The 15,444-nt window shown below is 39.3% G+C and overlaps 1 protein-coding gene across 2 annotated transcripts in view; it reads left to right on the forward strand.

Moving 5' to 3' along the window:
• ASCC3 (activating signal cointegrator 1 complex subunit 3) overlaps positions 1-15,444 on the forward strand; it is a 280,545-nt gene that overhangs the window by 158,069 nt on the left and 107,032 nt on the right. For both annotated transcript variants that reach the window (XM_048493913.1, XM_048493903.1), the window contains exons 15-16: positions 3,156-3,347; positions 3,676-3,900. In XM_048493913.1, coding sequence (XP_048349870.1) covers positions 3,156-3,347; positions 3,676-3,900 — 417 coding nt within the window. The remainder of the gene's footprint in view (positions 1-3,155; positions 3,348-3,675; positions 3,901-15,444) is intronic.

Below are 15,444 nucleotides of genomic sequence, written 5' to 3' on the forward strand. Positions count from 1 at the left end.
GGTGAGTGGCCATCACCACCTCCTGTGGCAGCATATTCCAAACACCAATCACGCGTTGCGTGAAGAAGTGTTTCCTTTGATTAGTCCTAATTCTTCCCCCCAGCATTTTCAATGAATGCCCCCTGGTTCTAGTATTGTGAGAAAGAGAGAAAAATTTCTCTCTGTCAACATTTTCTACCCCATGCATAATTTTATAGACTTCAATCATATCCCCCCTCAGTCATCTCCTCTCCAAATTAAAGAGTCCCAAACGCTGCAGCCTCTCCTCATAGGGAAGGTGCTCCAGTCCCTCAATCATCGTTGCCCTTCTTTGCACTTTTTCTATCTCCTCAATATCCTTTTTGAGATGCGGCGACCAGAACTGGACACAGTACTCCAAGTGTGGTCGCACCACTGCTTTATATAAGGACATGACAATCTTTGCAGTTTTATTATCAATTCCTTTCCTAATTATCCCCAGCATAGAGTTTGCCTTTTTCACAGCTGCCATGCATTGAGTTGACATTCCCATGGAACTATCAACTAAGACGCCCAAATCCCTTTCCTGGTCTGTGACTGATAGCACTGACCCTTGTAGCTTGTATGTGAAGTTTGGATTTTTTGCCCCAATGTGCATCACTTTGCATTTTGCTACATTGAACTGCATTTGCCATTTCTGAGCCCACTCACCTAATTTATTAAGGTCTGCTTGGAGCTCTTCGCAATCCTTTGTGGTTCTCACCACCCTACATAATTTGGTATCATCTGCAAACTTGGCCCCCACGCTACCCACCCCTACTTCCAGGTCATTTATGAATAGGTTAAAGAGCACTGGTCCCAAAACGGACCCCTGGGGATGTGGGTGGACTGTTGAGTTAATATGAGCAATCAGTGTGATGCAGCAGCAAAATAGGCAAATATGGCCATGGAGTGTATCAACAGAGGCATAACATCCAAATCTAGTATTTAAAGGACTATCTTTTAGAGGAGAGCAGGGGGCTGTTCCTGTGGACAGAAGAACATCTCATAATAACATGTTTAAAATATGGACAGAAAGAAAATCACAGTAAGTGTAGTCAGCAATGGAGGTAGCTACCTAGAGAGGTGGTGAGCTCCCCCTCACGGGCAGACTTCAAGCAGCAATTGGATGAACACTAGTCAGGAAGGCTCTAGACTGATCAGTTGGATTAGATGGCCTGTGTGACCCCTTCCAGCTCTAGAATTCTATGAAAACTAATCTTAGAATTAAAAATAAATCTTCATGCATTTGTTGATTACTGCAGTGGAATTTATGAAATAGTATGTATGTGTCCTTGTGAGTTTAGTTTTAATAAAACATTTAAGACAGAGGAAAGGCTATTACATTCGGTAACAAAAATAATTATGAGAGACATATATAGGTATATTTATTTTACTGGCACACCATTTCCATTACCATTCTCCAATGAATCACACTGTTGTGCATTAGGTTAGTGACATTTACAGAGGTTCCAAAGGATTTCTAAACTACATTTGAATTTTAAACTAAATAAATAGGATGTGGGAGAGAGTGTTGCAGAATGCAAGAGAGTATGAGGGAAAAAGTTTCCTCTGAAGAAAGTGGAAGGAAGGATGGGAGGGGATGATAATTTTCTAGAAATGTCTAAAATCCAGTTTATTGGGAGCGAATTAGATAAAGCAGAGGAAAAAAATGAAGTTCACTTTTGGTCTTGTTTGCATTGGTCTGATTTTCATTGGTTACACAAGGGGGGCTAGAATTGAACACTTCCTCCTCAGCTGAGAAGACATCTGTCATGAAATTTACTCACCTTAGGATGGTTAGCCTCTGACTTGCTGCAGGGTCTTGAACACTGCAACCATCCCTGTGTGTCTGGGCCATTCTTCAGAGCTTTGAAAGTGGCCATCCACTCCTTTATGCTTCACCAATTTGCTTGCAGCCTCTGTCATTAAGCAATGTGAATACTGAAATATCTTTATTAATAATAGAGATAGAAAGTGTTGAAAAACATAGGGAAATGTAGATAAAATACCATTTTATGCATATTAGCACGGGTATTAGAACATAATGATGTTGATGTTTCAGTGGGCAAGAAGTGACTATACTCACCTCTTTTTATGGATCCTCCAAGGGAGATTGGATCTGACCATTTTTCCTAGCAGTTTCAGATGCTAAATAAGATACTGAGCCTTCACATGGGTCAGGGGCATGTTGTTGATATTTTCACTTTTAAGCTGTGTTCCAAGTAATGTGCCACAAAGATTCTCTAACTATTTTGTTTAAGATTAAAGAGTTAACACTTGCAGTGTAATGTTGCATAGGTCTACCCTAGACGGACAATCAAGATAAAGAAAAGTTTCTTGAGATACCATTATATTTGACAAACACCAAAGAAAAAGGCTGATAATTTAGTGATCTATACTTTTGGGACCAATACTTGACCAGACCAAAGGTTCCTAGGTGTGTAGGTTTATATGCAGCATTTTTTTCCTAGAAATTGATCATGAAAGGCTTTTATGTCTAAAAAGCTTATAGAAGAAATGACTGAAAAACCAGAGCTCTTCAGACTGGATGGGTACAGCAAACATCATACTTGTTGTCTCTTCCCAGTGATACAGACTGTGTCTCAAAGGTAGAGCATCTGCTTGACTTGTAAAAGGTTCTATGTTGGATTGCTGACATCCCAGTTGAAAGGATCAGGATAAAAACTGATGGGAAAGATCTTTACCTGAAATCCTGGAGAGCCACTGATAGTCAATAGACAATGTTGACCTTCTTATTTCAATGACCTGATTCATGTGTTCATGAGTCACTAGCACAGTCAAAAAAGCAGGTTAAACTGAAATATGCATATAGGCACTGCAATATTGCTCATTTGCAATTTCTGCTCTGAGAGGACTGTCCCATCAATGGCCCTTCTGACTAACACATGCCATGAAAATCCCCAGATAGACTCTCAGACCATTAGACTTCAGGGCCTGTAGTATTACTGACAATCATCAGTCTGAGTGATAATATTAGTTTGAGCGATATTGTTGTGGTTAGCAAGAGATACATTTGATTTTCATCCTGTTTGAGTATGTGATTAAATTGTGTGACAAGCTTCTGTACTTAGTTGGTATTGCATGTTAAATTAATCTTACGTTGATTTTCTCTTCTGTTCCCCTTGTCATAAAAGGTACAAAAGTCCAGAAACAAACAGCTGCGTGAAATGTTTCCAGATGGATTCAGTATTCATCATGCCGGAATGCTGCGACAAGACAGAAATTTAGTGGAGAATTTGTTTTCGCGTGGATATATCAAGGTCTTGGTTTGTACAGCTACATTAGCCTGGGGTGTCAATCTTCCAGCACATGCTGTTATTATTAAGGTAGGAGCTTGTCATCTCTTTGTATAGGAGAGTGAGTCTCTGTAAAGCTTCATATAATAAGATATTTGCTGTAGTTTGCCAAAGGAACCATGGATGCATGGAGTGGTGGTCGCTGTTAATTACCTAGATTTTTAAAAACTTGTTAAACTGATTCTCTCTTTGGGAATTGAGTTTTATGGTAAAGGTTTAAATATACCATAGTTTATGAAAGGATTAGCTAAAGTACACTTCTGAAATCCTGCTGTATTTGTCTAATTTTCATCTTCAGCTCATCTGGCTTTTATTCTTGTGTGTTTATGTTAATTTTTATTAACTTTTCCTCAACCAGGGAACACAGATCTATGCTGCAAAAAGAGGTTCCTTTGTTGACCTTGGAATTTTAGATGTCATGCAGATATTTGGCCGAGCTGGACGGCCTCAGTTTGACAAATTTGGAGAAGGCGTCATCATTACAACACATGACAAACTCAGCCATTACCTTACTCTGCTTACTCAGCAGAACCCAATTGAGAGCCAGTTTCTTGAAAGCCTAGCAGACAACTTGAATGCAGAGGTACTGTATAAGTAATTCAGTATAGCTAATGCTTGCAGAGCTTTTGATGTTTATATTAATAAAAACAGAGAATATACACAGCTGTTTATATTCAGACCTGGACGATTTAGCAGTTTTATTCAATAGTTTATGGGGATTGTTGTGACACAAAATATTATGCTAGTATAGCAAAGCTGTGCAGAGTGCAGTGCTTTAGAGACTTTGGTTCAGTTTCTGGGGGGAAATGGTTAACTTTTCAGGGTTTCTAAATAAAATGCACCCTAGGTAATTATTTTTATTTTTTATTTGATGTAGTGCCTCTCCCTCCCTGGCCCAAGCCAGTTGCTAGTTATTTTAAGAGTAAAAGTTAAAGGAAAAACTAGACTAATTTCTGGTTCTGGAGGGTTTTCCGGGCTGTGTGGCCGTGGTCTGGTGGATTTTGTTCCTAACGTTTCGCCTGCATCTGTGGCTGGCATCTTCAGAGGTGTATCACAGAGAAAAGTCTGTTTCTCACTGTGTCTAAGTGAGAAGGGAAAGTTTAGTGTGGTATATTGTCCATGTCCCAGGGTGGGGAACCAATCATTAACTGTTTGGGTGGAACTTGCTATGCAAAGGTGTGGTTGAGTGCATTGTATTGCGGGTGGAGTTATCAGTCCATTTTTAAGTCCACACCTTTGCATACCAAGTTCCACCAGAGCTTTGAGCATGATCCAGAACTCGATCAGCAGCCAGTAGAGATGATACAGGACTGATACGATCCTGTCCTGGCTGGATACTCCAATAAGGAGCCTGGCTACTACATGTTGGACGAGTTTAAGTTTACAGATCACAGCCAAAGGCAGGCCAGCGTAAAGTGAGTTACAGTAATCCAGTCTGGAGGTGACTGTTGCATGGATCACTGTGGCCAATGGCTGCGCAATGACCGTAGTTGGCATGAGGGAACGTTGTGATAAAATGGCTTGGTTAATTAATGCCTTGTGTGAAAATTACAAGCCATAGGAAGAAAATAGTAAAGCAGTAGAAAAAAACCCCTTTCTTAATCTTTCATGAGTCTCTCTAATCAAAATAAATGTTTTGAAGTGGTCCCTGGCATAAAGTCTAAAACATTAACCCTCATATTTATTTCCCTTTGCCACTATATAAACTATAAATAAGACACTTCTTCGCAGCAGTGCTTATAGTATATTACTGTAGAAATAAGCAGGTCACAGTACTACTTTGAGCTTTTTTGTATTCATATAATATTACAACATGCTTAATGCATCACAGAAAAAACATTATCAAAGGAAATGCAGTGCAGACCCAACGACAGAAAGATTTTGATACATGAAATTAGTATTAAATACTGGTGACTATTGTTATTGAAATGCAGTTGTGTTGAATGGTGCTGCTGATCTTATGGAGCACAGAAGCTGCACATATCTAATGAACTGTTTTCATCAGAAGTTTCAGAGAGTGTCATATTTTTGACACTCAAAACTTTCCATGGCCTGATTCTGGCCTTTCATACTGAACATAATCTTAAAGTAAAAAGTTTGGATAGTAAGTTGAAAAAATGAAGAGATGTATAGTGTTAAGTACCTGAAGTCAACAATGCACAAATTACCCCTAGCTCTTTAGTTTGTGATACATTGTGGAGGAATAAATGTCTTGCTGCATTTTAACATCTAAATCATCATGTCCTGCTAAAGCCATATGTACATGGTTCACCTGGCATTTATTTGGATGAAAAATCTATTCAAGTTCACCTAGCACTTTAATGTCTTTAAGGCTTCTAACCCGGTAAAGTTTGCCCTATTTACCTTTAGGTACATATACATTGTATTTTGGTTTCTTTTGACATCTTACTTTTTCTTCGTTGTTAAAACTAGATATCTAAATCCAACACAAAAAGGTAAGATGTTAAAAGAAATCAAATGCAATTTATATGAAAAGGCTACCATTTAGGTAATCCTCTAGACTTTAAAAGCAAGGGTATTCCAAGAAAAACTTCTAATAAAGAATTCAGCATCAGGTTTATGTAGGAGAAGTAAAAGACCTTCGATCCAGACTATATGGGGCTGTATATGTCAGTGTTGACACACGAGTTTGTATACCCAAACTGGAAGCTAGTAAAAATCTTTTAATGCAGCGGAACTAAACTTAAGGCTAGTTATTCTTAACAGTCTGCTGCATTCTGAACCGATTGTAGTCCTCAGCATTGGCCCCGTACAGAATGCAGAAGATAAATCAAGTCTAAGAATGATGATGTTAAGATCATTTCTATCCGATAGGGATCACAGTTGTCTCCACAAAAATTGGAAGTCATGTTATTCACCTGATGTTATCTGAGCATCCAGTAATGAAGCTAGATTTAAAATTACTCCCAAGTTGCACTCTGCTCCATAGGGATAAGTGTAGTCCTATCAAGAACAGGAGAAATGCCACTATGGCAGATCTTCGTTGGTCAGAGACTTGGCAATTGCACTTCCATTTTATTGGGATTTAATTTATCAGCCTTAATCCAGGACATCACTAATATAATATTTGTGTGGGATGTTGGCTAATAAAGCTTCTGCATCCATGGTTCCCAGTACGGCTGTGCATTCAGACATGTCAAACTGAAAAAAGGCACCATTTGACTGGAGTCAAATTTGAAAAAGCCAGACCTTTTTGACTTTTTTCAGCTTTTCGAGATTTTCATAGGTTCTAATAGAGGCAAACTGCCTCTGTTGAAGCCCATGAGGAGTCTTTGTGGGTCTCTGAGGGGGGGGGGGCTGTTTTTTAAGGTAGAGACACCAAATTTGCAGCATAGCCGCTGATGACTCTCCTTAGAAGGACCCCAAGTTTGGTAAAGATTGAATCAGGGGTCCAATTTTAATGGCCCACAAAGGGGGGAAAAAGGAGGTTCTGCCTATCTATGTTACAGGGAGTGTCTTCCAGAGTGGCTTTCAGAGATATCCTCCCATGGTAATCCAGGGCTGCTCATGATACTCCTCTCCTAAACATCTGGTTTTCTTTTGAATAATGGATGTGCCAGTTGCTGACCATGTATAGTCTCCGTTAAGCTTTCTCCTCTTCCAAGGTCATGTTGAATTTTGACATGAGAGAGCAGCGGGCAAAGCCCTGCTTTTTTTTTCATCTGATAAAGACAATGAGTTCACTGTGCTGAATCTATTTGAATAGTGTCAACGGGAGGGATTCTAGATAACATTGCTTCCAAAATTTTGTGCAACAAAAGTTGGACACAGCTTTTTTATTTAGCCAACTTCAAGTGAAAAAGTAAAATGCAATTTTGTCTTTTTTTAAAAAAAAGTTTAATTATGCTTTAAAAGATCTAGTGCACAGTAAGCATAAAATAAATCTTAAGTGGTCAGAAGCTGTGCCAGCTTCCGACAACTGAGGGTCAATGCTGAAGTGTGTTAATGATTTCTAATAAACTTATGTTAGTGAAAATAGCAATGCATCTCAGCTGGTGTAACTGAAAATGCTGAAAAGCAGAAGTGTGAACCACTGACAGTCATGAAACCTTCATTTTTTATGTACTCTGGAAAACTGCACATGACTTTTCCTGCTGACGTGACAAGCCAGGAAAGATCAGTACTGGGTTGATTACAGAAAATCAATTGTAAGTCAGGCCAATTACAAAACTCTTTCATTTCTCTTGATTCCAACTCAGTCATTTGTCTCTTTGAGTTCAGATAGTCATATAAATATACTATCTGTGTAACTAGCTTGTGTAGTAATTTGAGGGGGACTGCTTAGAAGCCATTATGGAAAATCTAGTTAAGGAAATATATATTTTAATGTAGCAACACTTGGGCAAGTTGGGAGCAGGTGTGACACGCTGAACAGTTGTTTTTGGATGAACTAAATTGACTCTTCTGAACTAGGCAATTGAGTCTGTTTTATGTAAATAGGTCTTCTAGTAGCTTGGTGCTTTACATTTTTTAAAGCCCAATAATATTTCGTGAGGAAATCAATGCCAAATATTCACTTATTGCCTATTCACTTATCAATCCATCAATTAGCATTTATATTATGATCACTCATCACTTGAAATAGGTAGAAATGTGGCTTTAATAGGTTTTTTTCAGAGAGAAGTTTACTATGGATTTTACAAGGAAATGATTTATCAGGATAGACAATGTGACCAAAAGAGAGTTTGCTTTTGGTACAAGTTATTAGTGAGACGTATGATAAATAGATCCAGTATAAAAACAGGAGATTGAATTCTACCAGTTTAACAGACGCTGTTGAAGATACACCAAGTGTAAATATCAAGCACATTAAAATATGAAAGAATTAAATGAGTATTTTGCTTAGCCCATTGATTGGTGTGACCCACCATTGGGATATAATGCGTTGGTGGAGTCCACTAGCTTTTTTTCCCTTTAGTGGAAGGCCCTTTCCGCACGGGCCATAAACAGCATCCTAGGGACGGCAAAAGCAACATCCCTAGGGAGCTGTTTGCATGGGAGGTGCTGCTGCATCACAGCAGCGCTGCCCTTACCCCCCCCCCCCGAGCAAGGTTTTTCAGAAGCAGCGTCTTCCAACCGCTGCCGTGCAAATGGCAGCAGCTGGAAGGCGCCATTTCCCCCCCTTTCCCGAACGCCTGACCATCCCCTCCGGCCTTCCGGCGCGTCACACAGGCCAGGGGACACGCCCCCTCCGCCCTGTGACTCCAGAGCTGTCACACAGGGCAGGGGTGGCATGTCCCCTGGCTTGGCGACACACCAGAAGGCCGGAGGGGATGCTAAGGCATTCGGGGGATGGCGCAGCCTCTGTGCAGGTTGCACTGTTTTCCCCATCCCTATCAGGACCATCCATGCGAACGGTGCCGGGGGGGGGGGTGCACCGGCGTTATTTATGCTGATGCTGATGCATAACGACCGAAAAGAAAGGTATGATGGAAGGGCAACAGAAAGAAGAAAAATACAGAAAGAAAAAGAACAATATATATATATAAATACGAAAAATGTGGGTCATATGTTGCTTGCTGAAGTTTGCGCATTTTCCTCCTCCTTTTCTTCCATAGAGTTCATATTTCTTCCTTCTTTTTTATCCTCACAACAACATCAAACTGCATAGGAATGTGCATACATGAAATGCTGTCAGTTTTACTGTACAGTTTGAATGTATAAAAATTAACTGGCTGAATGAACTTGAGCACAAATGGCCAACCTTCTGGATGAAAAATAAGCTCTCTGCTCACAGTCAGAAAGCAGAACACAAACCATACTGGAGGGTGTCAGTTTATCCCCTTGTAGTTGTTCCATATGCCATGTACAGCAGCACTGTGCAAGTCACAGAGATGGCATGGTGGAGGTGGGTAGATTTTACTGGAGTCTTGTGTAAAATTATGTGTCATGCTATCCCTGTGGACAGTGCAAGGATGAAAATGAGATGGCCCGCAGTGCAGTCCTATGTAGCGTACATCTCAAAGGCTTTCACAATCAGAATCAGCTCACTGTTTTATGGGTTTCTGGGCTGTGTGACCGTGGTTTGGGTGTTTTAGCTCCTAACATTTTGCTTGCATCTATGGCTGGCATCTTCGGAGGCATGTCATGGTGAGATATCTCTGAAGATCCCAACCAAAGATGCGGGCGAAACGTTAAGAGCAAAAACCTCCAGACCACGGCCACACAGCCCAGAAAACCCACAACAGCCAAACCTATGCACAGTTACTCTAATCTAAGCCCACTGAAATCCATTAGATTATACTGGACTAACTGTGCACAGGATTGCATGGTTTCTGGTTCCAGTGTGTAATATAGAAATTCTATTTTGAGAAGGAAATGTGTGAAAAAGCAGGTTGTGAAGGATGTAGCCAAACAGTAAATAGATGGAAAATCACTGCTTTAAATATGACAGTGGATAGGAGGTTGCTCAGTCAGGGCATAAAATGTTAAATAGTTGACATATGTGCACTGTAGAGAATAGATGGCCATTCAGAATATGTTAGCTTTTTCAAAACAAGCAAACTGGGAAGACTAAAAATGCAGATGAGACGCATGAGAGTAGAATTCATGCTGTGCCAGTTTAAGAACAAATATTTTATCTACTAAATGCACAGTATCTTTTTTCCTGAAAATTTTCTGACTTAATTATATGTTCATGTTAAATACCTCAATTACCTAGTTGCTTTGCTCTGTTATGTCTCTCTGCTTTTTAGATGTTTCTTTTTTCACAGTGTCCTCCAAGCTTATCTTGAGCAAAGTCATACTTAATGACAAATATCTGCCTCTGATGTTGCAAGCATAGTAGTGGGAGGATAAAAAACATACAGATAAACATACAGATAAAAAAAACATACAGATAAAATTGTGATACACATGACAACAAAATCTCTTTGTGTGGTCTTTTTAAAAACCAAAAATAAAATTATATTCAGCAAAAGTTATATTAAACAAAACTGTGTACATTTATGGGTTGTTTCTTCAAAATCTGTGAATTGGATCCTCCTACTAAGTACTTCTGGTGCTCACATGTTCTTCCAGCTTGTGCAATCTTCTGCTAATGAAAAAGACTCTTGCGTCAAGCAAGAGCTTCTTGCACAGGAAGAGTACACAGGTGCCAATGGGATGTAGGATCTAATCTTTTCCACCCAGCAGTTAACTTGTGGTGTGACTTAATTTTACATAACTTGCAGCTGAATTCCCCAAGGATGGTTGAATTGCAGCAGTTTGTCATCTAGTATGATAGAAATTGTAATAGAGCTATGCATCTACTCACCTTGTTCAAGGCTTTTGTAAATAGATGCATGCATGTTTGTATAGTATACAAATTTAGTAAAGATTAAGAAACTGGAAAAAATATTTACAGGGTTTTCTGATTTTCCCTGACTTTTACTATCCAATAGTACTGTGTGAGTTTTTGTTTCTTTATTTGTGTTTCTTTATCTGTGAGTTTTTTAATGTAAGTAATTTTATTAATTCTTCAGGAAAAATATTTTCTAACACAGCAGGAAAATCTTCAACAGAGCCACACCCTTTCTAGGATATAATTGTGCTTAGAATTGTACTGTAAATAGCTTTTCCATAGAGATAAGCTTGAATTATTGTAAGGTATTTTTTAAAAAGTATATGTTTATCTATGGATGAACTTTTGCTGAAAAGTTAAGTAATTTGGATGAGAATCAGCTGTGTTTCCTCTTCTATATATACAGATCCTGGAAACCATTTAGAGCCTAGGTGAAGTTACAGCCAGTGGTGGGATTCAGCAGGTTTGCACCACTTCGGCAGAACCGGTTGTTAAAATGGTGCTTGTAAACAACCAGTTGTTAAATTATTTGAATCCCACCACCTGAACCGGTTGTTAAATTATTTGAATCCATCACTGGTTACAGCTCACTTATGGCTAAAATATGAGGCTTCAGGAAACTATGCAATCTTTTAGTCAGTAACCGTTTTTTTTACATTCCAGAACTTTTTTTTCTCTGTAGAGTTTCTAAGTACTGCCTGGTAAAACCACTCCCAAGGATTTCCCCCCATTTTGATACAGAATCTGATTCATCCACTTCATTGTTCTGCTGTCAATGTGGCTTTGTGCTAGTATAAGTATCACTTCTGCCAGCAGAAAGTTTTGCTATCAATAGAACAGAGTTGTAGGGTACAGCTCAGTGCTATATTTTATACATTTACACTAGAGAAGAACTCGGTCCTGTTGGTAGATAGTCCTTCAAAAGTGTGACCAATCCTAATCTTTCTCCTCCCCCTTGTAATCTAAATATTCCTTAGTTTACAATGAATAGTACATTAAAATATAGTAATTAGCTTTTTGGGGTAGGATTATCCAGGTAAAGAGGGCTGACAAATTAATAAATGGAGAGAAAATTGAATGTGAGTCAGGACTTTATTTCCATTATTTATAGTCTGCCTTTCTCAGTTGGACTGGAGAAGATTTGCAAAGATGGACTAAATGTAAAAAGTATATGTTAAAAAAATCTCCACTATTAAAATGAATATTCTACCAAAACTGATGCAGATTATTCCAAATGTTGCAAATTTATTCACAAGATGTCTTGCAGATGTGAACATCCAACACTATGCAGGGTTTAATATGTGATAGCTAATACTCAGTGGTGGGATCCAAAAATTTTAATAACAGGTTCCAATGGTGGTGGGATTCAAACAGTGGCGCCGCCGCACACACACACCTCCAGTCCCTATTGAGCAGGGAGGTTGCTTTAGTAACCCCTTCTCAGCACTCAGAAAAAATTAGTAACCACTTCTAGAGAAGTGGTGAGAACTGGTTGGATCCCACCTCTGCTAATACTGTAAATTGAACACAGAAACTTATGGGCAGCCAGTTAAATGCTGCAGGATGGGAGTGATAGGCATGCTCCATCTAAATTCCAATTATAGCCAAACTGTGGCATGCTGAACCAGCTGGAATTTTCAAGTTGAATTTGAGGGGAGACCAATGCACAGTGCATTTTAGTAGTTTAGTCTCAATGTTAATGTGATGTGGATCCAATTAAGATAAAGGCCATCTGTCAGGCTGAATTGGTAAGAAACCTTTTTAGGAACTACATTAACTTGCTTCTCCAGTAATAAAAGTGGGTTCGGTATGACCCAAAGACTCTTAACTGGGTTATCAAGTGTATGACCCAAAGACTCTTAACTGGGTTATCAACTCCTTCAAAAGCGGGAGTACAATGTCCTTCAAGATCTTTGCCTTCCTATCCAGGATTAATCCTATCCAGGATTACTTCATGATTTAGTTTCAATTTGTTTGCTATTAACCAATTTACAACAACAGCTGGTCAGTTATTCAGGACTTCTGCCATATCACTAGGAGATTTAGGTAAGGATATATAGAGTTGGGTATCATCCACATGATATCCAACCCCAAAGGTACAAATTATTGGTCCTCAGGACTGTACGTAGAGATTGAAAAGCAAGTGGGACAGATTTGTGCCCTGTGATGTGCTGCAAGATAGATCCCACACTGATGACAATTGGTGCCCCACAATAATCCTTTGAGTGTGATACATGAGGAATCCTTTTAACCAGTTTAACACAGCACTTGATACCTGCTTCTGCTTCCAATCTCCTCAACATGATGGTAGGATTTACTGTGTCAAAAGCTGCAGATAAATACAGCAACAGCAACAAGGAGGCAAGGTTTTTGTCTACATTTAGGCAGAGGTCGTCAACTAAAGCTAGCAGAGACATCTCTGTTCCATAGCCTGGCCTGTAGCCAGACTGAAAAGGTTCTAGAGCAGACGAGTTAACCCAGAAGACCTGGAGTTTGTCCACTACTGCTTTCTCAATCACTGTCAAGAAAAGGCAGGTTATTATTGGCCACATAATTTTTCTTTATTTATTTTAAGTAGTGAAGAGGTAACTGCCTCTATAAGTGGCTGAGGGAGGGTCTCTTCAGTGAGTTAATGACTGATAATAGATGCTAAAGATTTGTTGATGTGGTCCTTACATGATTTTAGCAGCCAGGATTGGCAAAGATCTAGAGTGCATGGCTCCCATAGCTCCCAAGATTGTGTTGACAGTCATCACAGAAAGTGGGGCAAAATGGTCCATGAATAAACCAGATAGTCTTCTGGTGTTATTACAGATATTCTGGTCAGCAAGTAATCTCATTATTTTTTTCATCTCCCCACCCCGCTCAGTTTATGTAACTCAGTTTATGGTTTATGTAACAACTGACACCCGGGTCAACATGTATTCTCAACTTTTTATCCAGAAAAAACTACGCAAAAGTATCAAAGCTAAGTGTCTTTCCCTGAGACAAGAAATGCTCAGATTTTGGCATCAGCAGTTGCTGAACTATCTTGAACAGTCAGGATGGTTGGTGCGGTGGTAGCAGAACAGTAACATTTCTTTGCTATCATCAGCACGTCTTCGTTGGTCTTCCAGTAGGCTCCATCAAACTGAGTACAGGTTTGTCGCCAGTGACATTCTAGATATCTCCCAGACCTCTTCAGATCACCCGATTGTGTAGTAAACCAGAGAGGGAGGGGAGTTTATGTCCCAGGGGTGGGAATGGTCATAGAGGGGCAACCTTGTTCAATAGGTTCAAGCTTCACATTCCATACTCCCACTGAAGCCTCAGTAGAACATATGTTTGGAATCTTAAAATCCCATAGAGCATTTCAGGACATGTAGGATTCATGAGCCTGTATGGGCAGACCATTTTAACTGGGCCCATTGTCCTGCAGGGTGTTGGAGCCATATTTTCTTTGGCTTTAAGTAGGTAGTGGTCAGACCATGCTTCAGGTCAAATCTTTAACCCCCAAACCAGCCCATCTATCAGTTGTCTTAAGGCAAAAAATTGAATCCAGTGTGTGGCCACATTTTTGGAATGCTTTTTTTGTTTTATTGAAACTACGGTTTTGTATATATTTATAGACATCAATAAAGACATAGCCCTCTTTCTTCTCAAAAAAAACAATCTTCCCCAGATTTTAGGTTTTTTCACATCTTTTTCGGAGCACTCTGACCTTGTCTTTCTGTGTAGCAGTTAGACAGACAGAAAGGGGTTTGGGGGGAATGCTTAAAAACATCAAAGCTTGGATAGTACTTGATCATGTAAATCAAGTTTAAATATTCTGCTTTTTGTTCCACTTTTTATCACTCTAAACTTATATATGTGTATATCTCACACAGGACATTGAAGAGACCACTAGGTGGCAGCAAATCTTCAAAAGTCATATTTGTGTGTGTGTATATGCATTCTCTCATGCTCTCTCATCAACATTCAGTGTGCACTAAAATAGTAATAGTAGGAGGATTTACTTCTTTGAGGTTGAAGTCTGCAGACAGTTTGTTCGGGTAGTGCCCCTCCAGTAGTTGACAGTAAAATGGGTAACATCAAAGTGAAACAGTTTGAGGATAATTGTGAATGTGAACATACTCTACAAATAATTATCAGACTATTTTCCTTTTATTGCTTTACTTTCCAGTACCGAACAATAAAATAAATGCAAGTTGAATGAAGCAGTTTAGATGTGAAGGACTTTTTTTTAGCAGTTCCATTTTGTTTTAGAATGGATAGGGCAGGGGGAAATGCTCTAAACAAAGCATGCTGCCTTTCTAAGTGAGTTTTAGAACTTCAGTACACTGTTAGTGCAGGATAATATATAATATGAAGAAATGCCATCATCTGCTATTTTGACATAGTATGAGTACTTCCCTCAATCCTGGGAGGAAACCAAATACACAGCTTCTGGTAACATATTGCCAATATGCCTGTAGCTTAGTTTAAAATGTCATCTCCCATTTTTCACTGAGTTGTACTCATTTGTTGATGTGTGTTTTAACCTTTATGTGAACCCATTCAGCTATCAAAATAACACTTGTTTAAATGTCTACACTTGTTGACATGGGGAAAAGGCACTGGCCCCATTTTACCGAAATTGGATAATTTCAGATTTGCATTGATTATATCAAGACCTTCACGTAGAAGCATTCTTACACAGGTAGAAGGGAATGGATCATGAAACTTTTGACTAGGATAAGGTGGAAACTTGGGGGTCAGAATTATGGGAATGAGTTTCTCACATCATTTTGGATAGAGAAATGGCTTGGAGGTCATTAGCCTGGTAAAGCTCGTAGAATCACAGAC

This window comes from Sphaerodactylus townsendi, linkage group LG01 (assembly GCF_021028975.2).
Source record: "Sphaerodactylus townsendi isolate TG3544 linkage group LG01, MPM_Stown_v2.3, whole genome shotgun sequence".
In the NCBI taxonomy this organism is placed as follows: domain Eukaryota; kingdom Metazoa; phylum Chordata; class Lepidosauria; order Squamata; family Sphaerodactylidae; genus Sphaerodactylus; species Sphaerodactylus townsendi.